General features: G+C 40.4%; 5 protein-coding genes across 14 annotated transcripts; 2 read left to right on the top strand and 3 right to left on the bottom strand.

Moving 5' to 3' along the window:
- Positions 1-79: 79 nt before the first annotated feature.
- pAbp (poly(A) binding protein) lies at positions 80-4460 on the bottom strand. 4 transcript variants are annotated; one of them, XM_065487978.1, is made up of 5 exons: positions 4272-4460; positions 4028-4205; positions 2927-3516; positions 2678-2875; positions 80-1635 (listed from the first exon to the last, which is right to left on the bottom strand). In XM_065487978.1, exons 2-5 carry the CDS (start codon positions 4191-4193, stop codon positions 733-735), a joined length of 1857 nt encoding a protein of 618 aa, XP_065344050.1. In that variant the 5' UTR covers positions 4194-4205; positions 4272-4460; the 3' UTR covers positions 80-732. The 4 variants fall into 4 exon arrangements, with proteins under 4 accessions (XP_065344050.1, XP_065344051.1, XP_065344052.1 ...); XM_065487979.1 differs by having other exon boundaries at positions 2681-2875; XM_065487980.1 differs by having other exon boundaries at positions 2930-3516.
- Positions 4461-6807: 2347 nt separating this feature from the next.
- LOC135944148 (polyadenylate-binding protein 1-like) lies at positions 6808-10820 on the bottom strand. Its single transcript, XM_065490928.1, has 4 exons — positions 10607-10820; positions 9428-10002; positions 9174-9356; positions 6808-8806 (listed from the first exon to the last, which is right to left on the bottom strand). Exons 1-4 carry the CDS (start codon positions 10770-10772, stop codon positions 7361-7363), a joined length of 2370 nt encoding a protein of 789 aa, XP_065347000.1. The 5' UTR covers positions 10773-10820; the 3' UTR covers positions 6808-7360.
- Positions 10821-16722: 5902 nt separating this feature from the next.
- Positions 16723-19254, top strand: Hpd (4-hydroxyphenylpyruvate dioxygenase). The gene is made up of 13 exons (XM_065489966.1): positions 16723-16861; positions 16969-16995; positions 17058-17120; positions 17544-17648; positions 17707-17832; positions 17891-17980; positions 18046-18149; positions 18203-18280; positions 18334-18448; positions 18507-18626; positions 18687-18809; positions 18865-18981; positions 19048-19254. Exons 1-13 carry the CDS (start codon positions 16859-16861, stop codon positions 19120-19122), a joined length of 1146 nt encoding a protein of 381 aa, XP_065346038.1. The 5' UTR covers positions 16723-16858; the 3' UTR covers positions 19123-19254.
- A 231-nt stretch (positions 19255-19485) lies between these two features.
- On the top strand, positions 19486-25871 carry Pfk (ATP-dependent 6-phosphofructokinase). 7 transcript variants are annotated; one of them, XM_065489958.1, is made up of 16 exons: positions 19486-19652; positions 20153-20264; positions 20355-20506; positions 20577-20766; positions 20826-21036; positions 21881-21989; positions 22738-22926; positions 23271-23549; positions 23706-23726; positions 23882-23902; positions 24078-24224; positions 24284-24595; positions 24649-24748; positions 24801-25025; positions 25087-25309; positions 25367-25871. In XM_065489958.1, the coding sequence occupies exons 2-16, from the start codon at positions 20174-20176 to the stop codon at positions 25506-25508; spliced, it is 2412 nt and encodes an 803-aa protein (XP_065346030.1). In that variant the 5' UTR covers positions 19486-19652; positions 20153-20173; the 3' UTR covers positions 25509-25871. The 7 variants fall into 7 exon arrangements, with proteins under 7 accessions (XP_065346030.1, XP_065346029.1, XP_065346027.1 ...); XM_065489957.1 differs by lacking the exon at positions 21881-21989 and adding an exon at positions 22180-22288 and having other exon boundaries at positions 19487-19652; XM_065489955.1 differs by lacking the exon at positions 21881-21989 and adding an exon at positions 21307-21415 and having other exon boundaries at positions 19488-19652.
- On the bottom strand, positions 25860-27569 carry LOC135943434 (dolichyl-diphosphooligosaccharide--protein glycosyltransferase subunit 1). The gene has a single exon (XM_065489965.1). The coding sequence runs from the start codon at positions 27409-27411 to the stop codon at positions 26020-26022; it is 1392 nt and encodes a 463-aa protein (XP_065346037.1). The 5' UTR covers positions 27412-27569; the 3' UTR covers positions 25860-26019.
- Positions 27570-27743: the final 174 nt, after the last annotated feature.

Raw genomic sequence — 27743 nt, 5'->3', positions numbered from 1 at the left:
ATTTTAATTCCTATTTATAAATTATGAATAGAACAGTCAGCAGCTGGGAGTGTGTGACGTAAAAATAAAAGACATCAGAATTAGATGAGGAAGTTTATTGTTAACGCGACATGGTTAGGAGATACAGACAAGGCAATACCAATTTCTCAGTGTAACATTAACAAAATCCAGCTAAACGGTGAAAATAATTCAAAGAGTCCAGTGCCTTTAAGCACTGAACTGAATTCATTGATGTGTGCATGGCAAGGGGCACGTAATCGTTTAGGACGTTAAATGATGTTAAGGCGCAGCATTACAAGCGACCTCCGACTTAATTGAGATGGAATTTTGACAGATTCAAATCAATGGGGTGAAGATTACTAAATAACAATTGCTGGCTTGTATAGACAACATGGTCCTGTTCATATAATTGCGCATCAAACCTAGGCATGCTGGATGCCACAGAGAGAGGGAGACAATTTGGACTACCCCTTGCAGCACTTACATTTTCCCCATTTAATTGAAAATGCAATTTTCTTACATTAACCAAGAGTTTTCGCAGTGGCCACCAAACTGTCTAGCCACGCGGGAATGAAGTGAATGTTTGTTATAGAGTAATTTTTTGGGCTTTACATTTTACTGTTTTTTTGTTTTGTTTATCAACGTGCCTCTTTTCTGAAAATATTTCGCTTTCCAAAGGTTTTACAATTTTTTTTAGTTTTTTCAATATTGTTTTATGCGGAATACCTCCCTTTACTCTTTTTTGGTGGCTGCCTGCTTGGCTTGATGAGCCTGCAGCACAGCGACAGCTTCCTCCACCTTGGCCTTGAGAGACTCATGGTGCTCGAGCATGTGCAGCAGCTCTGAGTTGTCGATCTCGAGCAACATGCCGGTGATCTTGCCCGCCAGATCAGGGTACATCCTTTGGATGAGCGGGAAGAGACGCTCGCCGAGCATCTGCTTCTGCTCGTTGTGGGGCGCGGCCGCCAGCATGGAGGCAGTGAGGGGCTCCTGGCCCTGAATGTGCACAGCCTGCTGCACCTGTGGCTGCTGGGGCACCTGCATGGTCTGCGGCGGATTGCGCATGTTGGCCGTGTATTTGTAGTTAGTCGGGCGGGTCTGGTTGTTAACAGCCACGCCGGCGGGCATGGGGGCGCGGCCTGGGATGGCCGCCGCACCCTGCTGGCCGGTGATGGGCCTGGCAGAGATGGACGTGCGCATCGTCTGCTGGCTGGTCGGGGCGCGCTGCACAGAGCGGAACGTCTGCGGCATTGTCGGGAAGGCAGAGCCGCTGGCCGCCTGCGTCGACGGGCGCACCTGCGGACCAGACGGCCAGCGCGGCTGCGGCCGGATCTGGGCCATCTGGGTGCCGTAGAAGCGCTGTGGAGGCTGCGTCAGGGTCGGCATGAAGTAGCCGGCGCCGCCAGCAGACTGGAACATCTGGCCCATCTGCTGCATGCGCATGTTGGCCATTCGCTGCATGTACTGTGACGCGAGGTGGGCCTTGCGGTCCTCCTTTCGCTGAGCCAGCGCAACGTACAACGGCTTCGAGCCGACGATGCGGCCGTTCATTTCAGTCACCGCCTTAGTGGCTTCCTCAGGGGAAGAGAAGCAAACGAAGCCGAAGCCCTTGCTCCTGCCATCCTCCAGCATCACCTAGAACGAAAATACTCGAGGTGTTAGGACGTGAAGTCTGAAATCATCACTTTTGATTTTTTAGTAATTTAAACTACATTCAACTTTATACTCTATGTCCAATAATAATTAAAATCATTCTTGATTTCATTTAGAATTGGTAATGTGTAGGAAGTCAAATAGAAAACGATGCTTTGTGTAACTTAAACAAAAATACTAGGTCTGTCATTGCTCCCAGTATGACCAAACATAGAGGACCGTGTACGTAACAAGCAAGTTAATTTTTTTGTAATTTAATTTGATTCTATTTATGAGTGATGTGAGTTTAAGTGAACTTGTTTATATTTCCTTGTAACTAATGATATAATAGCATTAAAATTAATCTGCTTTTGTGAATTAATTGCAAAATCTATAAAAATTGACTGTACTATTTAGGTTAAAACGTAAAAGCAAAAATTTGCAGTTCATTGGGAAATTAAACTTCAATTACTCAAAAATAGCATAATTATTAACTTTTAATGAGATTTGATTAAAAATATAATGATCCGAAATTTTGATCAAAATGAAACCAATCAATAAGTGAGCAGTCCAGGCCTTGAGTAACTAAGAAGCCATCATGATGATTTGATAGGACTGTGTGCGTTTTTAAGTATCAATGTGGCATAAAAAATCTTGATAGCTAATCAAGGGTATGGGATGACGAGCGGAAAATTAATTTAAACTGTGCTCAGCTTTACCTGCTTATTATTCAAATTTTAGACTTAATATTAAATAATCCAATTTAAAAATTGCCTATTTGATTGCTTATTAGTGTAGCATTGAGTTCCTTTAAATATACTACGCTGCAGGGATATTTGGTGATGATAATTATGAGAGATAAGAGCAGTAGATACCACGCAACCCAAGGATTACTAAAGAGTGAAAATTAAATCAATAACTTAAAGCATTTCACTAAATATTAGTAATTCTTTGTTGGCTCACGATGAGAACTATTCTAGTAAGAGTTTGAAGTGATTTGAATATGCATTTTGCATGAGAGAGGGTAAAATTTTAAATCAACTGCTACCTTAGCACTGGTTATAGTGCCAAAAGGAGCGAACTCCTTTCTCAGACGCTCATCATCGATGGTGTCATCCAGATTTTTCACATACAGATTCACGCCCTGGTAACGATTCATGCGCTCGATCTTGAGCTGCTCAAACTTCCTCTTCAGCTCCTGCTGCCTCTCAGCCTTTTTCTGCGCGCGTCCAACATACAGAGGCTGCGAATAATCAGTTAATTAAAAATTCGACTGGATTTTTTCATAACGTACTACCTTCCCGTTGATATCCTTGGCATTGAGCTCCTCGCAGGCCCTCTCCGCGGCCTCGGGGTCTTCAAAGGCGACAAAGCCAAAGCCCTTGTTCTTGCCGTCATCGGAAATCATGACCTTGTAGCTGGTGATGCGCCCGTATTTTTCGAACATCTCGCGCAGCTGGTCGTCAGTGATGTCGTCACTGAAATTCTTGATGTAAACATTGGTGAAGCGCTTGGCCTTCTCTCCAAGTTCCTTTTCGCGTTCCTTGCGGGGAATGAACTTGCCAACGTAAACCTTCTTGCCGTTCAGCAACATGCCATTGACCTTGTCAATGGACTTGTTCGCGGCTTCTTCAGTTTCAAAGTGGACAAAGCCGTAGCCCTTCGAGTTTCCTGTCTCGTCAGTAGCCACCTTGCAGCTCAGAATATTGCCAAAGGCCGAGAAAGTATCGTACATGGCCTTGTTGTCGATGGTCTTGTCAAGATTCTTGATAAAGACGTTGCCCACGCCGGACTTACGCAGCGAGGGGTCGCGTTGAGACCACATGATACGGATTGGGCGACCCTTCAGCATGTCAAAATTCATGGTATCCAGAGCTCGCTCAGCTGTTACGAAAAATATTTCGTAATAGATTAGTCAATGATTGGTAACAGAGTTGGGAAACATTTATTTAAAAAAAAAACACACAATGCAAATGGCATCCCTGTGAGATTATAAAAAATGGTTTCATAATGGCCATCTAACATTTAGAAATGCGTATGAACGACACAATTGCAGAAAAACAGGGCCGAAAATTCGTTGAAAAATTCTCAAGAAGCGAATGCCTTAAAACGAAGAATGTAGTGCGGTGGATATTGACGCCAATGATGAAAGGCGTAACTGTTAAATGAGAATGTAGAGTATGTATGATTGGCCATACTAGGTCAAGGATTGCCTTCACACATTCTACTTTACCGAATTCTCAGGGTGGGGCCAATAATTCAGCATTATGATCGATTTCGAGTCCTGAGACCAAGGGACAAAAGGAAAAACGAAGGAAAATGTGTTGCATTTGAAAAATTCGTTGAACCGCAGCATGGGGTGATAATGGCAGTGCGTCGCGGATACGTTACTTACCGTCAGCAGGCTGCTGGAAATTAACATAGGCATAGCCTAAGGAGCGACGTGTAATCATGTCCCGGCATACTCGAATCGAAAGAACAGGTCCTGCAGTCGAGAACTTCTCGAAAAGCATGGCCTCCGTGACATCCGCGTGCAAATCTCCAACGTAAAGAGAAGCCATTTTTCTCAGTGTCTGCAACGAACATCCATGTTTGAATTAGTCACACATGCAAGAGCGAGAAGAAAATTCGTTACTCACCTCAAAGTTTTATGGTATTTTTGAATATATTTTACTATTTTTTTATGCTTTTATGTATTTTATGATTTTTTTGGTTTTTTTAAAATTATATGACGAAAAGAGTGGGTTGTGTGGCCTAAATTGGAAGAGCACACAACCACACGACAAACAGTCCCTGCTTATTCTGAGTGGAGGCAAGTGAAAGTAGGGCGCTTCCCCTTTATATAAGCTCGGATCGAGTCCTCCGCTAAAACGTAGTAGAACAAATAGTTCCAAAGTTATTGACGCGTGAGAACGTTCAGAATCGTGATATTTCCTTCTTTAGCCCAAAAACATTGAGAAAATACAAATTTATCAATAATATTTAGTAAATTACTAGAGATTTTAAAGTCAATGGGAATGTGTGTCCGTCTATTGATCATGCAGCCACGTGCAGTTCAGGGCCGACATCTTGTGAATCCCTCCGCGACGGAAACAAGCTCAAACCGGCAATTTATTAGATTGGAAAAATGAGTGTGAGTTTTATTCTCCCAGTGTTCCAGTCAAAAACGCTTTCAAAACATTATTTAAGTTATAAAAAATTCTATTGGTGTTTATCCAACGTCTATTAATGTGCAAATAATGCAAGACGCACGACCCTACTGACAACCGAACTCAAAATTTCCCGCGGAATCTCGGACTTCCGCGGGTGGCGAAACCAGACGAAACTAAATCCACCATACACCGGTGTGTTTGTTATTGAAAACATAATATTTTTCCCATTTTTCGATATTTATTTCGAACTTCTATTGTAAAACTAACAGAGTGAAAAATTGCGGAAAAATCGCAGCGTAATAAATTTTGTAAGTTCGATCATATCCGCTTTTAAACAAAAATGTTCAACAATTTGTAATAATAAAAAATGGACCTTCCCCTACAATAAAAATTCAAATTTTGCCAATTTTATCGAAAATTTACAGTGCTTGAACATATTTTCTTGGCATATTCCGACTCCTCTCGTCGAGATCTGTCCAACGGTGTATGCTACTTATTGGGGAAACTCTTGGTTTTGAAATTAAATCGGATTTCAAGTAAGGAGACAGCTATTACCATTTGAAAAGCTCGGCAACTTTCCAGCCAATTTTCTCGAAAAATTACAGTGCTTCCTAGGTCAATTTTCGCTTTAACTGAATCCTAAGGGACAAGTTTATGCATTGGCAACAAGCATTTTCCAGGCTTTTGCAGTATCATTACTCTTTAATTCTATAGAAAATAGCTAGCTCTAGCTTAAAATAAATTAACTAAAACATAATAACCAGCCTGTTGACTCGCATTGTTAAGGCATTCTCAGGAGTGTCAAAGCAATGGGAGGTATTTGAGCAGTTCGGAGATCTAATACTGGCTACCCAATGTCAGAGATGACAAAAAGTGGTTAGTTTAGTGACTCGAAATGCTCAAATTCGTCCTGGTCCCGGCAAAATTGCGTAACTTTCAACAACCAAACGCGAATTTCCTTGTTGCAAGAAAAGGTCAACAATCAATTCAACAATGAATATTTGGGTGTTTGTTGAACGTTGCGCAATTTTGCCGGGACCAGGACGAATTGCTCAACGAGCAGGGAGGCGCACCGGCGCCGACTCGCTACTTGCTGGTTTGCATAGAAAGATCTTTCCAGCATGCGTGATTTGGCTTCACGGGACAAATGTCTAGCTCTACCGTTTCAATGCAGTTCTCGGTGCGGAGGCAAGTAAGTGGCCCTTAAGTGGGCTGGGTCCCTGTGCGGCCTGGTGCGCCCATGTTATCCGTTCGCGGTGTTATTTTTTGGGACCCGGGTTTCAGCATTCATGCTAGTGCAGTGCGCGCCCTTTCCGGTCCGAGAGGAAAGGGATAAAAAAGAGCAAAAAAAATACCTGAGGGGTGCTGCCGGCAGATGACCACACGATCTGTACTTGCTTGTCGACTCTGGTGTTGCTGCTATATGTACTGTTGCTTGATACTAAACTTCTTTTTTCAAAAATTTCCTTTTTAATGAGGCACGTATAGATTCTCCTAAACAACGTGGTTTGCCTATCGCTATCTCCAAGCCACTGTAACAAAACGTGAACTTACATGCGATCTTATTTCCAAGGTACGTAACCCTGATTCACGTAATGGATCATGTTGGTTAAGTAAAAGGGAGCGGGAAGAAACTCCACATTTCGATTCAAATGTAACGCCCATTTACTTTGTTGGATGACACTTACAACGCACATCATTGTTAACTTTTCTTAGCAACAACAAGAGAGGTAGAGGTGGTATCTGAAATTTCTCAACCATCACAAAGCTACTAATATGGCGCATCTGCCATTCCTTCCCTTATAAACTATCCATGTGCGGTGCAAGCTACCTTGGCGGGTACGCCACGTGTATTACAGCTACACACAACCCTGTAGAATTTCCACACTTATTGAATAATATTTCATAAAGATTCTTATATAATGGAGTTATCAGCAATAAAACAAAAATTTTGCGTTTCGGAGTTCTCTAAAACCAATTTTATTTCAGCGTGCTTGACAATTTAATAAATTATGTTCCGTTTTAGGAAATCTGTTCATAATAATACATAAAATAATTAAACTAGATGAAGAAAATTACTATTATGTTTTACCCAAGTAAAAAATTATCTGGAATCATTAATTTTTCATACTTACTCAAGTGTTTTCAAGCACATTTGACGGTGTTTGGCGGCGAGTGTTCGTCCTCGCCGCCGAGTCACTGACTTTTCTCAGTTCGCGCATCCTGAGAACTATCATTACGCAGTTTAGCCGGTGCTTCTTTTCGCTTAGTTCGTAATTAATGCTTCTTACAAGCGGATTTCGCACTTGTGCTCAACACAGATTTTTCGGGGCGCCAACGGTGACGCCGGGCCCCTACTCGACCCGGGGGGCAACACCAGACGCGCCCCCGCCCTCGCGCGAAGCGCTTGTGACGAAAATTAAAATATGTTAAAAAAATGATCTGAGAGCATTAACAAAAAATCTATATGTTAATATTTACTCATGTGTTTTTTCTAGCTTTTACTACACTGGAAAAGACCTTGCGCGAACTTAAAAATAAACAATAACTCATTTAAATAGTTGACGACATTTTTACTACTTTCCGTTATGCTGAATCGTTTGTTTTGAATCCTTGCTGGCTTCAAAGGCGGTGAGCACCATGAATGCTTCTTCAGCCTTGATTTTCAAATTTTCGTGATTATTGAGCATATGCAGCAGCTCTGCATTGTCAATCTCGAGCAGCATACCTGTGATTTTGCTCGCCGATTGTGGGTACATGTTATGGATTAAGTGGAACATGCGATTTCCTATCATATTTCTCCGTTCTTCTACAGAAACACCCTCAAGCATGGCGGCAGTCAGAGCAGGCTCTGTGGCAAGCACACCATGCTGCTGCGTCGCCGAGGTATTGTTTGTCATTGTGTCCTTGTTTTCGTCCAAGAGATGAGCGCTATTGGTCGAATCGGTGCCATTAGTTAGGCCCTGACTGGAACAGTTCAAGTCAGTGGCCGTGAGGCATGATTCTGGAGTGCAGGCCGCTGCTTCTTGCTGGTCGAGAAAAGCGGTCACTGTTGGAAGTCCATGGTTCTGCACTTGTGGTTGCATCGCAGCATGATCCTGAGGGCTCTGCTCGCTGGTTGTGGTGCCGGTAGACCACTTCTGCTTGCTGACCGCACCATCTTCCGGGTTTAGGGCAGCTCTTGCTCCTTGCCGGTTCAATGTGGCGGGAGAGAGAGGCGGCTGCACCCTTGACACGGAGGTTTGGGTATGGCTTGAAGTCGTCCAACCGACCGGCACATTGTGTGCCATGACGGTGTGCATCAGAGGGTATCCATAATTAGTCGGCTCTTTTATTATGTTGTAGTAGGAGGGAGTGTGCGGCTGCTGCTGCTCTATGGGATGGCCAAGGTTAGTCGACCGGTTGGCCACGCCGCCAGGCATGTTGGGGGCTGCTCTAGAATGGTCCGAATTGGCGGGCCTCGAGAGCTTTTTATTCTTCTGATGAGTGCCCTGCTGCTTTTGCGGGTAATTATGAGGAGGATAGGATGCGAGGTTGCGGCTGCTGGCTGCCTGAGAGGAAGGGCGCACTTTTGGGCTGGGAGTCCCTACAGTAGCAGGCTGCGGGATCTGAGTAGAGCATGGCGGATGCATACCAATATCAGTCATGGGCACCGGCGAGTAGTGCGGGCGCACTAGATAATGGTTCTGCGGGTTGGATAGTCCCAAGTAATAAGTTGGCTGACCAGGCACACAAGGATGAGGCATTTCACCAGATGTCCATTGAGACTGAGGTTGCGGCCAATTCTGCGCCACCTGGTTGCGGTAGAATTGCGGCGGTTGTGAGTGCATTAGACTACTCATGAATTGTGCGCGCAGCACGGCTAAGCGCTTTTCCTTGCTCTGAGCCAGCGAAACATATAGAGGTTTAGATAAAACCATTTGGCCGTTCACATTTTTAATAGCCTCCGTTGCTGCTTCAGGACTTGTGAAACACACAAATCCAAATCCCCTGCTCCTTCCAGTATTTGCATCCAACATCACCTAAAACAATGACAATAAATTATTAACATTCATGGTGTATAATTTGGCTCTAAAGCATATCATGTTTAAAGTTTGGATCTCATGAATTGTAAAAAGTGAACTGGCAAATTAAAGGAAACTACAAATATTGATTTAAATTGATTTGTAAGGAAAAGTGCAACAACATAGAGCTGATAATTTTAATGTGTGTCCAATATGTAGATTTGTATGATATGACAAGAATAAGTAATAATATTTCCTAACTTGTTAATAATGTCATTTGAAAATCCGTAAATACATAATATTTACAGCTAGCATTGATTTCACACAGTAATTTTTACGAAAATATATATACCTAAAGAAAAATAGGAAAAATGTAATATCAAACCTTAACACTCAATATTTCGCCAAAACTTTCAAACAAGCTCTTCAGCTGTGCATCGTTGATGGTCTTATCTAGGTTCTTGATATACAAATTTGAGTCCTTGCCGCGGGTTCTTAGTTCCTTTGACCTCATACTTAACCCTTTCTGCCTGAAGGATTTACTTTCAGCAGGTCCGCAGTACAACACCTGCGAATGGAATAATATATATATTTTACTTTTTCCAAGTTTTTTTTTCCACAAATATTTAACACACGTACCTTTCTATTATCAGGCTTGCCATTAAACTCCTCGCAGGCATTTTTTGCGGCAGCATGTTCTTCAAAGGCAACAAAGCCGAAGCCCTTACTTTTACCACTTTCAGACACCATGACCTTGTGGCTAGTAATGCGCCCAAACTTTTCAAACATCTGGTGCAGCTTGTCGTCAGTGATGTCGTCGCTCAAATTCTTGATATAGACATTGGTGAAGATATTTGCGTCTTTACAGCGTTCTTTACGAGGGATGAACTTTCCAACGTACACTTTCTGATCCTCCAACAACATACCGTTCACCTTCTTGATAGCGGTTTTGGCGGCTTCCTCAGTTTCAAATTGGACATAACCGTAACCCAATGAGTTTCCGGCCTCGTCAGTTTTCAACTTGCAGCTCAAGATTTTGCCAAATGCCGAGAAAGTGTTGTGAAGTTCTTTAGTGTTAATTGTCTTGTTCAAATGATTGATGAAGACGTTGTTATCAATCCAATTTAGCCGTGAGCAACTGGGTTGGGCCTTCATGATTCGCATTACTTCGCCTAGTAGCAAGTCATAATTCAAGTCATCTAAGGCTCTTTCAGCTAAAAAAAAATAAATTCATATTAAATAGGTTCAGATTTTTTTAGCAGTGGTAACCTATACATTTTAATTTTATTTGAAAATATATCCCTTTCATATTATTTCAGGTTTCCGATTTCCAAAAGTTGCCAAAGTTAATGGGGTTAAAAGTAGCGTTAAAAAGTACAAAAGGAACTCAACGCCATTATTTGAAAGCTTAGTTGTTTGGGCAACAAATCGACAGTTAGAGTCAAGGCCACTACATTTTGCCGAAATCGTAAAATTGCAGGCTAGATATTGAAGCGCCAAAATTTCTTGACGCAAATGCATGTAATAAAAATGTTTGAAATTTTACTACGTCCGAAACATTTTAGTCAGCGCAATGTATATTTTTCGTTTTTGAGACATAAATGAGGTCGTGGGTCGCTTTTTTAAGTATTATATGTATAGTTTTTATAATGGCGTAATTTAAGATGCGTGGCTGTTTGGCTTATTTTGATTAAACAAAAAAAAAACGCACAACTAATTTAGCGCAGAGTGCATTATGACAAGTATATTAATTATAATTGTAAAATTTTGGACCTATATGTTTAGCCCTATGCGTCAAAAACGTAAACTTTTACTTACCTTCAGCAGGACTATTAAAATTTACGTAGGCATAGCAGAGGGATCGTCCAGATATCTTGTCGCGGACCACTCGAATAGTGTTGATCTGGCCTGCTACTCTGAAAGTATTGTACAGCACTGCCTCTGTTACGTCTGGGTGCAAATTTCCAACATAGAGCGAACTCATTTTCTCTCTTTGGTCTAGAATGAAATGAAAAAACACATTTTATAAATATGGCTAGTAATAGATGTGAAAGGAATATTATACATTGATAAGAGAGTTTTATGAGAATTTAAAAATATTTTAGATGTGTTTTTATTATTGAATTACCGAGCAATTTCATTGATTTGAGTTTTACAATAAGTTAAACAGCTTATTGATATCCTGGGAACAAAGTTAGTAGAAAAGTGTTCCAATTATTCTATTCAAACACTGTGTACTGAACAAGACAATCCACGCAGGGTACAAAAGTTATAAAGAATATAAAAAGAGAACTTTCAAAGAATATCCCCTTCATTTTTAATATCATAACAAAAATATCGATTATTTTTGAGTTTTCCTGCTGAGCTATTTTAATGGTTACTGCACTATTAGAAAACATATATATTGTATCAGCGGGAAAAGAGGGGTCGCGCGCAATATTTTTTCTCTTTCACATGTTTTTAGAATGAAGCGAAAATACTTTTGTTATTTCGATGTTTTCTTGCATCTGTCTCATCAAAAAAGCAATGTCACATGCATACTTAAAAACATGTTATAGATTAGATAATAAATATCATGGTTGAAACTGAAGCTCAATTCATATAAATAAAATGATATCGACGTTAAAAACAATAGTTTAAATATAAGTTCAGCTTATTGCTGCTTTGAAAACAATCTCTAAAGATATTTCTTAGCATAGAAAATAATTAAGTGGAATAACAGATATTATTTTCAAAATGGTATCGAATTTGCACGATCAACCAGCAACGTTTCTCAAAAGTAAAAATCTATTTTTATTAACTGATTCTGTATCTGATCTCTGGCGCATACTTTTAAATCTTCATAGTATAATAATGATATTGTCAATCAAAATTTTATAAACACGATAATCGAACGAAATTTTTATGTTTGTATTCAATGGACTTTTGTAGCAAAAAAAACTTGACCTTTTGCAAAGCTTGACTGAGACACTGCACTTGGGTTTGATTAATCTCTTGTACACATGGCTCAAATAATAATTGATCAAATGCATCTTCTTGTTAATTTTTGCCTCTAACTGAACTGATTCAGACATTTGAAGTTACAAAAAATAAAAGGTGCTGGTGGCACAGCATGTCTTTAGAGTGTGGATAACACCATATCACAAATCATATTTTGAACATTTTTCTTTGGCAAAAATTTGGAGCAGTGCCTTATGCAAAAAGCACGTACCGGCAAAGCTTAACCTTGGTTGACCAAAAAAACTTTTAATATTTAATATTTAGTGACTATTATGCTCTAATTTAAATGTACAACACAATCATAATTTTTATTTGCAAAATGTCTTACACGCGCCATGAAAAATGATTAACTACTATAATAATTTTAACCAGTATCAAATAATGGAAACTTACTGTCATAGAAGTAAACCGTAATATAGACAGCAAGGAAAATGACACGCGCGGTGTTTAGAACTTGAAGTAATAATATTGCCTAACATTTTGAGATTGAAATTTTGTAAACGGATCTTTAAAGTTGTTTAATCCTATTGTAATCACGAGCTAGCAATTTGTCTGATTTCTTCACTTATTATTTCTGCAATATATAGACTAGAGTCGATGAAACTGACAGATCTATTAAGAAGCAATTTCATACGATATGAGCTAAAACGTGATTGATTTTCTAAAATTTTATGATGTAATCACTAGTTCCACATCACATCAAGCCGTTTGAGAAATTTCAAGCGCAAAAAGAGAATTAATAATGGAGTAAAAGCTTATTTACCTTTATCTTGAAGCTCTTGTGGCAGGTTAATTGCTTCCTCGTCTTTTTTAGGGTTTGATAGCATTTTTGTTTGGTTTTTATATAGTTCAAAACACTTCGCAAGAAGCGTGAAGAAACCTAAGTTAAAGCTGTACTAAACTTGTTGCTATATATAGTACAAATGTGCCTGCGTTTCTTTATTTCTTAACCAAGGGGTAGGGGACGAAAATTGGGAAACAATTCAGTGTTGTGCCTCAAAATTTCAAATGATGTTTTTAGCTAGTTATAAATAACACCACGTTAAATTGAATAACATACAAAACTTGTGAGTATTCCTGCTTCAAAGAAAGCTATCCAAAATAATAATAAACCAAAAACAATTTACTGAACACCTAAATATTTATTGGCGTGTCGGCACATGATGCTAAAATCTTTGTGCTGACTGCCTAGCTAACCAAAGAGGATAAAACCAAATTAAAAAAAAATGTTTGGAGGTCACCTGAGCATGTAAAATCTCTATATGTAATTCTCGGGGGCGCAGACGTCAGTTTAAAGGTCTTCGGGATTGAACAAGAAGCACATGACACACGGAAGAACATTAGAGGAGCACCTAGGGTGGGTCTGAGTTAAGGCTCATCAACTCATGTGTCACTTAACCTGGAACACCTCATATTGGTCACATATTAAAAACAAATTTAAAAACTAATGCCAGGGTTGCATTTGCTTACCACCCGGTTTTTTCACCACTGGTTTTGAACGGTTTTTACCTGTCAATTTTTACCAATTCCTCGCACCAGAAATGCAAGAAATGAATTTATTCCGTATTTTCCCTGTGAAAATCTAAATTTTGCGGTCGGAGTGAACCAAATTTCCTCTACTATGCAGATTTTTCCTTATAAATTGTCATTTTGCTGCTTCAATTTCTCCTAAAATTTCTCTGACAATTTTCCAAGTCAAGATTATTAGCTAAATTAGAAAATTATTGAAAACTGAGGTGCAAACAATGCCTAGAGAAACTGGTAAAAATTGAAAGGAAAAGGTATTTTACCACTGCACTGCATTTTTTTAAGTGCGGGATTTTCACAGTCCTGATTAATGGAATTATTTCATTAAGTAATATTGCTAAAAATATCAATAGTTGTAAATGTATCTTATCTACCAACTTTGAATGTGAGTCGGGGTTTTCCTCAGATCTTGTCTATACATAAACAGCACTTGAAATGTTTGGTAAAAATGCAATTGTGTTAGCAACGAATTATGAATTGAAGACCTTTTATTTCCTTCTAATTTTGCGCATTATTGTGCAAGGTACCTAGTCTTGCATTTAAGAATGAATTTAGATCAGGTAGGAAAATCTCTACTCTGTGTGGAAAATTCATTCTGGACGGGAAATTCAAAGAGGAAAAACCAAAGAACAAGTTCTCGTTAGAGCATCCTTCGGGATCGGGAAACATTCGGTTACCCGGGAAATTCGATCCCTTTATTTTGTTTATTTATTTTACAGCTGGTGAATTTTATGAGGGAAGGTTGCATCAAATGGAAAGCCAGTGATGCGGTTGTAAAGATTTTTGTCAATTTTTGTATGGTTTTTTCGATTTTTAACCCAGAAATGAGTTAAATGATCGTTTTCAATGATCCCTGATTCAGAACTCACTGCAGCCAATTCTCATGTGGTTAGGACTTTTTTCGAGGTAAAATACTGCTGATGAGGCCTGTGGAGCCAAAACAGCTGCTGCACAGCAAGAGTTTTTTAACCTCTCTGCTCATATCGCATATCTTGATCTCGTGGGTTGCAATGAGCTCATTAATATGAAATTTTTATTTTAACTATTTGGCTAAACCTCCAGAATTAGTTTTCCACAGAGAATTTTCCATAATTTAAATTTTTAACCTGTATGAGTATTATTTCTTTCTTTGTTTCACAATATTTTTAAATTACAGCACAAGAATTGATGAAAATATTAGTCAAAAATAACAAATTGCATAACACCTTTGTTCAATGTGAATATAGGAATCGAAACATTTTTAGCATCAATTGAGATCTATTACAACAGAAAAACATTACACAAAAATTTTCACTATGTAACTCACCAATTTCCCCTAAGTTTTCAAGTAAAAATCCAGCTGATCGATGATCTTTTGTTACCATAACAGGCATTTTTAATTGTCTGTGAAGAGGTCAACGCAGGATTTATCTGGATTGGCTGCATAACGCCCTTCGGCCCATGAAAGGACGAAAAGGACATGATCAGCTGACGTGTGCCGAACTTCTAATAGCGGCCGCGGCTGAACAATGCGACCTGCAGACCTTTCCGTAGTTCAGCATCTTCGTCTAGATTAGATTAAAAAAAATTAATTATCCAGTAGACGAGATCAAGTGACGCATCAAGCAATGAGAAAATAATTTGAGCAGCTGATCAGCTGAGTTGACAAAATACCGAACATCAACCAGCAACCAATGCAAATTACATAACTGCATTTTGTACGTTTATGCATTTTTTTACACAATGAAAAACACAGCACATGCATAAATCAAAATGCTAACCTGATCTGATGACCTGATTAATGCCATTATTTTGTGCTCTTGCTGCCAGTTCTGGGCTCTTCTGTGCATGAAAAGGCCTTTGTGCTCTCTTCTTGTCTCTAGCTGCTGCTGCTGTTGCTTTCTATTTCGTTTCGTGCAAGTCGCTCTTTTCAGTTCTCTTGCAGTTTCGTCTCGCCTGCCCATCTATCTCGCCGCTGGCCGCAGTTGCCGGTTCAATACGGAACGGGCGATAGACACAAAGCTCTTTTTTGCTCCATTCCCCTAGAAACCGTAAGAGGGTTCACCAAATTTGCTTGCGCCAGTAAAAAACACAAATGAATTGAATTTTTACCAAAGAAAAAATTATTCCTCAATAATTTATTATTTTGCATTTTTTATCATGAGAATTCCTAGAGATTCCTGATTTTTTTTAATTAAAATTTTTGTCCCTTCAGCATCACTTTAACAACGCTGAAACTCACCTTTTGCAATTTAAAACTAAAAATTGCAGATTGTAAAAACAAACATTTTTAGCAATAATTGCTATAATTACTATAATAATTGTATAGCTGCGTCAAGGCAATCAGAATAATATTATTATAAATTCGATAAATTCTTTCCTGTGTTTGTTCTAAATTTGATATTTTTAGTTTAGTGTTTATCACAAAACATGACAAATAATGACTTTAATAATAGTGTTAGTATAAAAATCATCCCAACGAATCAAAAAACTTAATGTTACATTAATCCAGTAAGAATCGTGTCTCATATATGTATTTCCTCTTATATTGTGCCGTAAAAAATGTTTTTCGCGGAATGCTGAACAAACAGGCTGATTTTCCCTCTCTGTTTATAATGGAATTTTTTGTTGTCTCGTTCTTTTGGATATCAGGACTATCGTATTAAGCGATACCTTGATGATCCACAGAAAAATCAATTTTCAATTAAGATTTGTTATGTTCCTGTTGTAAAAGATCTTTAAAAAATTAACCTCATCATAATTAAGGTTCTCAGCTCAACCGATAAATATATATATATACCATAATTATCAGCTACATATTAGGTTCTGGATTTGGCCTAAAACGATGTAGTTTATTTAGCTCGTCATAAAAGCTTACACTCAAAATGTTGTTTTTTAATACTCGGATTTAAATAACTTATCGGATTATATTTTTTGTTTTCAATGTGAGAGTACAAGAGAGACGTCTTGCTTTTTCGATAGTGGCATGCCGCTGGCCAGAGGGCACCCCATTTTTCTTTCATTCAACTAAATATTTTTAGGTTTTCAAAACCTCATGAATTTTGTAGGTACATCTACATAGTCAAAAAGAATAGTCAACAGCATAAATAGCTGACTATGAATTTGATTAATAATTTATATATATTATATTAAGGTTTCGAACATTTTTGCTTTTCTATGATAACATGTTTCATATAATTAAAAAAACTAATAAAACATTTTTTCAAATGAAGACCAGTTTGACATATTTATAATGTCATGTACAGGTTCAGTGTCTGTCGCTGTCTCCAGGAAGGCGCGCGGTGGACCAATGGGACTGCATAACTGAACTTGCGCCATGCATCCTCCGAAAAACAAGATAACCTTGGATAGTTAAATCGTCGAAGAAAATGCCAGGAGTCGATTAAGAAGCGGAGGCACCAGCCCCGAGACGATCTTCGCCAATCAGGTACCCGAGAGCGCGGTCACACCTTCGTCGTCACCAGGCACCGAGTAATCAGATGAAACTCAAGAAATTTCCACGCATTCCGTTTCTTGGAGGCGCCCCGACAACACGCAGCAGCCATGGTCCAGTATTATCTTATTCTTTTCCGAATATTTTTTTAATGTTATACTTTATTTAAAAACACTACTGACAAAAAGTGAAACTTATAAGAAACAAATCTATTTTTCAGACCACTTACACTGACAAGGGTGTCAAGGTAAATAAGTGACTTTTTTAAATTTTAATAATTTTAGACAAACATAACTATTTTGATTTCAGCCAGACGCTGGGAAATTTTTGTGCTTTGATCACATCAAGTTTTGGGTTGGAAATGCCAAGCAAGTGAGTTTTTTTTTTAATTTTTCCTTACCTATTTTCAACTCGTTACAATTTAATATAGTTTTAAATTTTTTATTTCAAAATAAATGAAGAGTTTTAGGTAAAAGCCACTAATAAGCACGTGAAATATATAATTAAATATATAATACGTATTACCCGTCAGAGCCAGAGCGAAGAAGTTGTCCTTGACGGCATAATTATTGTCAGATCATATAGCGTTGGATTTCGCGTGCGACGTGATTATTGTTGAAGCGGAATCATTAATGACACCGACTTTCGCCTCCAGCAATAATCATCTACGATTTATTGTGTTTTCGTGCTGAAATCATTGCGCACTCAATATCAATCTTATTTATACTTACCAAGGAAATTGATAATTCTAATTTATGAATGACATATTTTGATTAAAAATCTCTCTCCAACAAGGCTGCTTCATTCTATTGTGCCCGCATGGGATTTGAGCCTCTCGCCTACAAAGGACTAGAAACTGGGGAACGCCGGACCGCGAGCCATGCTGTCATTCAAAATAAGGTTTACAATTGATATAATATTAGTCATTTTCCAAAAAATTTCAAGTTGTGCCGTTTAGATCATCTTTGTCTTTGAATCAGCATACCTGCCCAATGACGAAGAAATGGGAGCTCATCTGATGAAACACGGGGATGCTGCGAAAGACGTTTCGTTCACTGTTGAAGACCTTGACTCCATCGTCAAGGTTTGCTTTTCAGTTAAGCAATTAACGTTTTAAAATTTAAAGTGCTTTTTATTTACAGATGGCAAAACAGCGAGGTGCGAAAATCGTTAAAGACATTTGGGAAGAAAAGGATGAATTCGGGGTCGTTCGATTTGCCACTGTGCAGACGGTAATACGATAATTTCATTAGCACGTATCATCCTCACGTCATATTGCTAAATTAAATTTTTGTAGTATGGTGACACCACGCACACGCTAATTGACCGATCAAACTACCGAGGCCTCTTTTTGCCCAATTTCAAGAAACCCTTGCAGGAAGATGTCCTCTGTGGAAAATTGTATATTTTCTTTTAATTGAAACAAATTTGTTAAATCAATTTATTGACATTAGGCCCGCGGGAAAATTGGATTTCATTGATCACGTTGTGGGAAACCAGCCAGACTTGCAAATGGAGCCCAGCGCTAAATGGTACAGGATCTACAATGAAATTTTGTCAGCAGTTAGCTAATTAATTATTGCAGGTACGAGCAAAACCTGCTGTTCCACCGCTTCTGGTCCGTTGACGACTCGCAGCTGCACACCGAATTCTCTGCCCTTCGATCAATTGTCATGGCAAACTGGGAGGAAACCATCAAAGTAAATGAAATTATTATTTAAACTTACTATAAATATTAAGAGGAGAATTAAAATTTAGATGCCAATCAACGAGCCTGCGCCTGGCAAAAGGAAAAGCCAAATCCAGGAATACGTCGATTACAATGGTGGAGCAGGAGTGCAGCATATCGCCCTTAACACGCAGGATATTATCACAGCTGTAAGGAATAATGGAAGATTTCTTTAAATTTAAAATATGACTTTCATTTTTTATTTACAGATCAGGAACCTGCGTTCTCGCGGAATGGACTTCCTCTCAGTGCCGAAAACCTACTACAAAACCCTGCGCGAGAATTTGAAAAACAGCAAAGTTAAAGTCGTTGAAGATTTGGATGTGCTTGAGGTAAAACTTTAAGCTTAAATCGAAAAATGAATTTAATAGTTTATTTAAATTACAGGAATTGAACATTTTGATTGACTACGATGAAAATGGCTATTTGCTGCAAATCTTTACCAAAAACATGCAGGACAGGCCAACTCTTTTCATGGAAGTTATCCAGAGACGCAATCACAATGTAATTAATACAATTTTTTGTATATTCAGATATATCATTTTAGCAAATATCTTGATACTTTTGCAGGGATTTGGAGCAGGCAACTTTAAAGCCCTGTTTGAAGCTATTGAACTTGACCAAGCTCAAAGAGGTAACCTCTAATGTCACATAGCATTACAACGTCTGACTATTTTCTATATTTTCATATATGGCTTCAATTTGCTACATTTTATGGTGTTTTATTATGGTATATGTATTTTTTAAATATTGATTAAATCGGTAAATTTCAATGTGCGAGACCTTTTTGTTTCTGTTAAACAACAACCTAAGAAATCCAAAAAAATAATGCGGTAGCTTACAGTTAGTGAAGGACGCGCAATAACAAAGCAATATATTATTGTGTTGTTGATTGAAAGCGAGACTAGCTGCTGCGCAGCACGCACCGCGTGAGCAGCAAAGGTAGGAATGTTTCGCGCGTCACACGCTTCGCGCCTGATAAGGTCAAATTTATTGGGCCCTGCTCCAAATTTTCGGCCAATCGCGTGCGCCGGTTCATTACCACAACAAACCACGCCTCCTCTTTTAACACCCTCTTCAAGGTGACCTTTGCCCTGCTTGAGACCACTTCAAACTTGGGGTAAAGGACACTTTTATCGAATTGGCCCACCAGCCTTGACGCATATTTAAGAGAGGTAAGATTCAGTCTTCTAAACCGTGTTCTAAATAATTTATAATTTGTGTCATGATTTTAAGAAATCGACCCGCGACTGTCAGTTTAACTAGACCAAATAATAGCACTGTTCTTCACTGCAATTATATATTGAATTTCTATTTTATTGTTTTTATTAGAGTAAATTTATATTATATTTCCACCATTGCATCAGGAAACGTGAAAAATTATCTACACACTTCTGTGTAAATCCATTTTATGCTGAAATTATCAAAACGTATTGCGCGAGGTGACCGACAAGCTAAGGTTGACATGACCTTCATTGTGATATTTTTTATTAAATTATTTTCTTATATAATCCATCCTTCAGAAACAGTGATACGGTCATATATTTTATCGCTTGAACTGTGTTAAATAATTTTGTATCGGCGTGTCAAGTAATTTTCCCAGTGTTCAATGTCCAAATGTTGGAAGAAAAATGAGTTTTGACAGTTAATTTAAATTTGTGTCCTTTATTTACAGGCTGATTTAAAATCGATAATCATGACTGACAACGAGAAGCAAAGGTTAATCGAACGTGGCGCTCACAAGGGCAAGGGCCTTGCCGTGTTCACCAGCGGTGGTGATTCTCAAGGTACGTTCAATTTATTGAAAAATTTTTATTTTCCAGTTCCATAATCTCACGCACTTGATATATATAGCTTTTTAAATTTTGGAATGATAGGCATGAATGCAGCTGTCCGAGCTGTTGTACGGTTCGGCATCTACCTAGGCTGCAAAGTTTACTTCATTAAGGAGGGATACCAAGGAATGGTCGATGGCGGCGACAACATCATAGAAGCGAACTGGTCTTCCGTCTCCTGTATTATCCACAAAGTGATTTAACGATTTTATTTTTACTCTAACTAAGGCAGGGGTATCAACATTTTTGTAATAATTGCTCCAGGGTGGAACTGTGATTGGCTCTGCCCGTTGCACGGACTTCAGGGAGAGAGCCGGTCGGCTGAAGGCTGCGAGGAATCTGGTAATGAAGGGAATTACAAACCTGGTTGTGATCGGAGGTGACGGCTCTTTGACTGGAGCCAACCTCTTCAGGCAGGAATGGGGAAGTCTGCTGGACGAGCTGCTCCAGACAGGTGCTTTCTCCAGAGCAACACTTGATGACAATAATTGGTCTTTCTCATCTCTCTTCTAGATCAAATTACAAAGGAGGACAGGGCGAAGTACAGCCACTTGCACATTGCCGGCATGGTTGGCTCGATTGACAATGATTTCTGCGGCACGGACATGACGATCGGCACAGACTCGGCTCTGCACCGCATCATCGAGGCCATCGATGCCATCGCGGCCACTGCCTATTCCCACCAGCGCACATTTATTATGGAAGTCATGGGCAGACATTGTGGGTACGTAATTATGAAAAGGGGGTGCCGTTTAATCTAGATAACCCAGTAAGAAATTGGATATCCCTCAGGATATCCAAAAGGTATCCGGATATCCATGGATATCCAAAGGATATACATCTGTAGAGCCCGATTTCATAGGGCGGTTATCCTTGGATATCTAATTTCTTGGTGGGAAAGAGCACCTGTCTATAATTTAGCTCTGGATTTATATATTTTTTCAACTGAAGCCGTCTGAGAACCTAGATCATGAATTTAATTGCACACACCTAGGTACTTGTCAATCGTAGCTGCTCTCACGAGCGAAGCAGACTACGTGTTTTGCCCTGAAAGCCCTCCACCCCAAGACTGGCCTTCTAAGCTGTGTAGAAAATTGGAACAGGCAAGAAATGATCACACCACACAGCCATTGGCATAACCTGTTCATTTTTATTCAGCGCACCTTTTTCTCTTAACTTCTGTGCAGTTGCGCATTTACTTTCACTCAGCTGTCCATGAAAACATTTTGACTACTTCCTATACCTCATGCTATTCCCTTAAAGCCTCATTTTGTTGTGCAATCAAACAACAAAACTTTGAGAGCTATCATGATCCTTTTTCATGGCTCTTGATTCTTTACCTTAAATGCTGATGAAGTAGATGATTTTCTGCATGAATTTTCAACCGGTCAGGCTCATACTAACACAGCACACCTTTCACGGCAGTACAGTAGAGTAGGAGAGCATAGAGAGTCTTAATGTGACTAACCTCAAGGTTCGGAAACGGCTGAAAGTAATAGGTTTTCTGAACAAAATTCCTTGGCTGGATAATAAACAATTTTAATAGTTTGTGTTAAACCCATTGACAGATATTTAGCGTGCGTTGCTGCTTCATGCTCAGAAGCTGATTTCATGTTCATCCCTGAGTCTCCCCACCCAAACGACTGGCCAGAACATATTTGTAGAAAACTGGATCAGGCAAGGGAGAGTTAGAAAGTGTTTTCTCCTTTGTACAGTCATTAATCTACAAAACGTTTAATGCTAATTCCCTTTCGATTTTTGTGGCTTGGAGATTTTGTGCCAGAAATGTTCACTCTCGTGAAAATATGCGTTGGGACGTTTTCGAACGAACAAAGAACACTAGTTGCAACCTAGTTGGATTTTGCAGGTACTTGGCTCTTGTAGCTGCATTGACAAGCGAAGCTGACATAGTTTTTATACCTGAATGGCCGCCGAGCGCTGATTGGCCCGCTAAGATGTGTAAGAAGTTGCAGCAGGCAAGATACTCATAATTTCACTGAAATTCATTAATGTTCATTTGTTAGTTTTGGGGAAAGACATTTTCATTTTACGCTCACGTTATTTTTAATAGGGTAGCTTATTGTTTGTTCCACCTGCAAGGGATCCATTATAATTTTCATGATTTAATCCGATTCATTGTCATTGTTGATTAGACTCCACGCCATTATCATTTTGATTCCAATTTTAATTTGAAGGTAAACCGAGAGATGAGTACATATTTAAAGTTTATTTGTGCCTCGTCTGCATGGAAATTTTTCTTCCGGTACCCAGCATGCGCCTTTAATACAGTTGCTTATTTACTCCTTTGGTGCCTCGTCTGTGCTTCAGAATGTGCTTTCAATTAAAGTACAGCCACACCATAGACACATATTAATAATTAAACACCTTGCATTGCTAACTTTTTAATATTTAATGTACCTCGTAGGAAAGGGCTGCAGGCCAGCGCTTGAATATTATTATCGTGTCGGAAGGTGCTATTGACAGAGATGGCCAACCAATCACTGCTGAGAAGGTTAAGGAAGTGGTCGTTGAAAAACTCAACCAGGATACCAGGATCACCGTGCTTGGCCACGTGCAGAGAGGTGGCAGCCCGTCAGCCTTTGACCGTGTGTTGGTGCGGCATTAACGCAGTTTTTGGTTTGCAAAAATAGCATATTGCTGGAAAATCCACTGAAATTTTATCTATACTCAAATTTGACATGTTTGATGATTAGTTTTTTCTAAGACACTTTTAACGTCAGTAATTTGTTTAACTCGCTAAAAACCTTACTGTTAAATAATTGAGAATGATCATTCTTATTCCAATAGCATTCCTTCTGTAGAGTTTGATTTTTAAATTATTCATTTTTACATTTTGACGGAAATATTTCAGTGTTCTGTCCAGGCGTGAATTTTGCGATTTGCGAACCTAAAATAAATTACCTGAGCATGTTTTTTTTCACTATTTACTATTTACAGGGCTGCAGAATGGGTGCTGAGGCTGTGATGGCGTTGATGGAGGCCACCCCAGAGACCGAGGCCTGCGTCGTGTCCTTAGACGGCAACCAGGCGGTCCGTCTGCCGTTGATGGAATGCGTTGAGCGCACCAAAGCAGTCGCCAAGGCCATGGCCGATAAAAATTGGGATCTGGCAGTCCAACTGCGAGGCCGCAGTTTCGCCCGGAACCTGGAGACTTACAAGATGCTGACTCGTCTGAAGCCGCCAAGGTCGGCCTTTGACGAGGCTGGCAATCCAGTTGTAAGTATAATTTTGATGTTTTTGTATATACATATATAAGCCATACTTGAAAATTTTATAAATATATTTTATTGTTGTTAACAAAATTTTTCTTACTATTCGTATTTTGCTCTAATGATGATCTCTACTCTTTCTTTCGCTACCTAATGAAAAAAGGGATCAGCAGCCCTTCGTAAGGTAAAGGCTTCTGTCTGGTTATGAAATAGCTCTCCCTTAATTCATTTAGTACTTGTGTTGTAGAGTAGAAGCTTTTGTTCAGTTTAACCCACCAAACAAATTCTAAATAGGCGTAGATTCAAAAGATCAATAAAATATTTCTCTCACCCACGCAGCAAATGACACTATGTGGATCGGTAAGGCACCGTTCAATAATTGGCTTTTCCAGTTAAATATTTTTGCACTGCTAGTTGTTTGTGAATAAAAAAATTATGTTCAACTAGGTGTAAAACCTTATTCGTTCGACGCTTGCTGTTCGCGTTGGCAAAACGTAAAGCTTAGACTCGCATTAATAGACTGAATATTTTACAGGAAGGGTACACTCTTGCCGTCATGCACGTTGGTGCTCCGTCATGCGGCATGAACGCTGCTGTCCGCAGTTTTGTCCGAAACTGTATCTATCGCGGTGACACTGTCTACGGAATCCACGACGGCATGGAGGGTCTCGCTGCTGGAAATGTGCGTTTATAAAAATTTCACCTTAAAAAAGAAATCATTTGATTTTTTTTATCTATTAGATTCACTCCATGGACTGGTCCGACGTGACTGGTTGGGTTGCCCAAGGAGGAGCTTTCCTCGGCACAAAAAGGACCCTGCCGGGCAAAATGGCGCCTGCCATCGCTGAACAGCTGGCCAAATTCAAAATCCAAGCTCTGCTGCTGATTGGAGGCTTTGAAGCCTACCAGGCTGCCGAGCAGCTGTACGAAAATCGTCCCAAGCACAAGGAGTTCTGCATCCCAATCGCGGTGATTCCTGCCACCATCAGCAACAACGTGCCTGGTACCGAATTTTCTCTTGGCTGCGACACAGCTCTGAACGAAATCACGGAGGTAGACTTTGAGACTATGTTTTGATTCATTTTTATAATGTGCCTCTTTTCTAGATTTGTGACAGAATTCGCCAGTCCGCTCAGGGTACCAAGAGGAGAGTGTTTGTCGTTGAAACCATGGGAGGCTACTGCGGCTATTTGGCCACTGTTGCCGGCAAGGAGGAATTAAATTATAACTGTCAAATTATGTAATGTACGATTTGCAGGTTTGGCTGGTGGAGCTGATGCCGCTTACATCTACGAGGAGAAGTTTGGCATTAAGGATTTGCAGTTGGATGTGGCCCATATGGCTGCAAAAATGGCTGAAGGAGTGCAGCGTGGTCTGATCCTTAGAAATGAGAAGGCTAGCGACAACTACTCCACCGACTTCATCCACCGCTTGTATTCTGAGGAGGGCAAGGGTCTCTTCAGTGCCAGAAGCAACGTCCTTGGTAAATCTATAAAAGCATTTTTTAGATTTCCTTTTAAATTCTCTGTGCCAAAAACTCTCAGGTCACATGCAACAAGGAGGGTCTCCATCTCCATTTGATCGCAACATGGGCACAAAAATGGGCTCCAAAGCCGTGGAGTGGTTGATCGAGAAGCTGAGGGAATCGATCCAACCTGATGGCTCGGTGAACGCAACTTCACCAGACACTGCTGTCATGCTGGGCGTCGTCAAACGACAGTACCGGTACACGCCCTTGGTTGACCTCAAAAAGGAGACCGATTTTGAGTGAGCGAATTTATTTGTTCTTGCTTAAGCCCGTCAATCTATTGAATTGAATTCTAGGCACCGCATCCCAAAGAAGCAGTGGTGGCTAAAACTACGCCCCTTGCTCCGAATCCTTGCCAAGCACGACTCGTCTTATGAAGATGAGGGTGTTTACATGACCATTGAAGAGGGCTGCGATGTCGACACCTCCATCATCTAATGAGGCAGCCACCCCTATTCAGTAGTCTTAACAAATGAATTGCAATTTATCTCAAGTGATAGGTCACGTTGGTTGGTGATTAGAATATTAAAAATATTAATGTCGTAACACTAACGTCAAGCATTGCAGTATTTTAGAGTTCATTTTGTTTCATATAGAAATATGCGTTTTCTGGTCTCTCAAAGATTCCTATTAATATGAAACATCTGGATGTTTCCCTTAATTTATCTTCGACTGTTTTGTCTTATTTTTCTCCTTTGAGATTGATCTTCTATTTATGGTATGTCCACCTGATTTGTTAACTAATGTATAATTTGAATGTTGCTATCCGTTTGAATTAAAGGATTACTGTGGAGTATTAAATTTCTAGTTTTATTTACCATCCTTCAGTAGGTTATCGTACAAATTATTGCAGCTTTGATATTTTACAAGAAAACATTAAATTTTACTCATCCAAACTTTCTCAACAAAAACATTTACACACGCAAATTCCTTTACAAAACAAAGGCATTCACTTGTCCTTGTGTTCTCTGTCAACTCGAGAATGCTCCTCCTCCTCTGAGATGCTGAAGTCGAGCCGCACGTAGATGATGACCAGCACGAACAGGGCGAAGAAGGCCGTGATGACGAGCAGCGGCTCCTGGATCATGAGCACCTTGGCGAACTTGTATCGCAGCTCAAAGTCATCAATGTGGTTCTCCACCAGCTGCCTCTTGCTGACTGAGATGACCGGGCGGCCCTTGGTGTCCAGGTAGGTGTGGTGCAGGGTGTCCTTGAGGCGCTCTACGGCGTAAGGCGCGGACAGCTCGATCGAGTGGCAGCCTTCGGGCAGGATGATCTTGGTGATCAGGTGCTCGATGTACATGTCATCAAAGACGTGGTCCATCAGGCGCATCTTGAGCACGAACACGTCTCCCTGGTTGAAGAGGTACTCATAGCTGGGCACGTTGTAGCCCAGGGTGTAGTGGGTCTTCCAGCCGCCGAACAGGGGGAACCGCGGACGCAACTCCAGCTCGACAGAGTCGCTGAGCACGCGCATGTGCGAGGTTGAGATGTTGCCGATGTCGTCTCTGTAGTAGACGTCCACGGCAGAGGCCGGCAGCGCTGTGCGGAACGACTTTACGCTGGAGATGCCGCTTTGCGATTCCCTCTGGTACTCGTAGCGGGAGAACGAGCCCTTCAGGGTGGCTCCCTGGTGCTCAATGTCGACGGTTTCCTCAACGGCGATGTTGCCCCAGTGAGAGACCTCGATGAGGCGCTCCAGTCGGGTGATGGTGAGGAAGGGTGAGTTGTTCTCGTAGTGGATGTTGAGGCGCTCTTCCTGGAAGGGCTGCACCTTCTCGTAGGGGCCGTAGTTGAGCTTGTTGTCCGACTGGCTCACTGGCTGGATGCGAGCGTAGCTCTCCACCGAGTTGGTGCCTAGGTTCACGGTGAGACTCTGCTTCTCGGTCAGGTAGGGGCTGAAGAAGTAGACGTTGCCCTCGAACAGCACCAGCTGCTTTTCCTTCTGGGTGATCTGGCCGGGGTGCGGCACCAGGGCGCGACTGAGCACCAGGTCGATGTTTAACTGCAGGGTGCGACCGGCTGCCAGGTCGGAGCGCAAGTCAACCTTCCAGAAGCCTCCATCCTGGCCGCTCAGCTTGGTTTCAGTCACCCGCAGTAGGTGCTCGCCGACTTTGGCCGTCACGAACGACGTGCGTTCTTTCAGATGGGCGGGCACGCCGAAGATCAGGGACTTTAGCGTGGTTTTGCCGACGTTTTCAACCGTGACTTTGTTGCTGATCTTGGCGAGCTGAGAGGAAATGTCCACCACCGTCTCCACATTTTTGTTGACGAGGTCGGCTCGCGCCGAACCGGCGACCACGATCACAAATGACAGGAACAGGAGTCGCGTGTGCGACATTTTTACCAAAGGCAGTGGAATGTGGAGTGCAACTCAGAAAACAGCAAGGTCCGCCCCGGACGGTCCAATTTTGTTCGGAAATCAAGCCGGCTGAAATTTGTTGACGGGGCGAATCAGCATCGGTCAAAGTAAGTGCACCCGTGGAAGAAATCCAGGCTGGCCAATGTGAAGAATGACTGATAAGGATAAAAGCGAAAAATTTAAGGCCATATAAAAATGATTGATATGCGTTTTAACGTCAATAAATAATTTTAATTTAATACTATATTTTAATTTCTAATATTTTAATTACCATACCTCAACATTTTTATCAAAATGTGAAAGAACAATAT

Source organism: Cloeon dipterum, chromosome 4, assembly GCF_949628265.1.
Source record: "Cloeon dipterum chromosome 4, ieCloDipt1.1, whole genome shotgun sequence".
In the NCBI taxonomy this organism is placed as follows: domain Eukaryota; kingdom Metazoa; phylum Arthropoda; class Insecta; order Ephemeroptera; family Baetidae; genus Cloeon; species Cloeon dipterum.
Note: the sequence above shows the minus strand (reverse complement) of the source record. Positions and strands in the feature narration are given on the sequence as shown.

Excerpts from the sequence above, each read along its gene's own strand:
- pAbp (XM_065487978.1), bottom strand. The coding sequence starts at position 4,193 with ATGGCTTCTCTTTACGTTGGAGATTTGCACGCGGATGTCACGGAGGCC. Across the intron at positions 3,517-4,027 it reads TTTCCAGCAGCCTGCTGACG|CTGAGCGAGCTCTGGATACC; the intron begins GTAAGTAACGTA and ends TTTTCGTAACAG. Across the intron at positions 2,876-2,926 it reads AGGATATCAACGGGAAGGTA|CCTCTGTATGTTGGACGCGC; the intron begins GTACGTTATGAA and ends GATTATTCGCAG.
- LOC135944148 (XM_065490928.1), bottom strand. The coding sequence starts at position 10,772 with ATGAGTTCGCTCTATGTTGGAAATTTGCACCCAGACGTAACAGAGGCA. Across the intron at positions 9,357-9,427 it reads GCAAGCCTGATAATAGAAAG|GTGTTGTACTGCGGACCTGC; the intron begins GTACGTGTGTTA and ends TTCCATTCGCAG. Across the intron at positions 8,807-9,173 it reads GCGAAATATTGAGTGTTAAG|GTGATGTTGGATGCAAATAC; the intron begins GTTTGATATTAC and ends TCATTGTTTTAG.
- Hpd (XM_065489966.1), top strand. Across the intron at positions 17,981-18,045 it reads GATTTGCCACTGTGCAGACG|TATGGTGACACCACGCACAC; the intron begins GTAATACGATAA and ends AAATTTTTGTAG. Across the intron at positions 18,281-18,333 it reads ATGGAGCCCAGCGCTAAATG|GTACGAGCAAAACCTGCTGT; the intron begins GTACAGGATCTA and ends TAATTATTGCAG.
- Pfk (XM_065489958.1), top strand. The coding sequence starts at position 20,174 with ATGACTGACAACGAGAAGCAAAGGTTAATCGAACGTGGCGCTCACAAG. Across the intron at positions 20,507-20,576 it reads TCTCCTGTATTATCCACAAA|GGTGGAACTGTGATTGGCTC; the intron begins GTGATTTAACGA and ends TAATTGCTCCAG. Across the intron at positions 22,927-23,270 it reads CAGCCTTTGACCGTGTGTTG|GGCTGCAGAATGGGTGCTGA; the intron begins GTGCGGCATTAA and ends TACTATTTACAG.
- LOC135943434 (XM_065489965.1), bottom strand. The coding sequence starts at position 27,411 with ATGTCGCACACGCGACTCCTGTTCCTGTCATTTGTGATCGTGGTCGCC.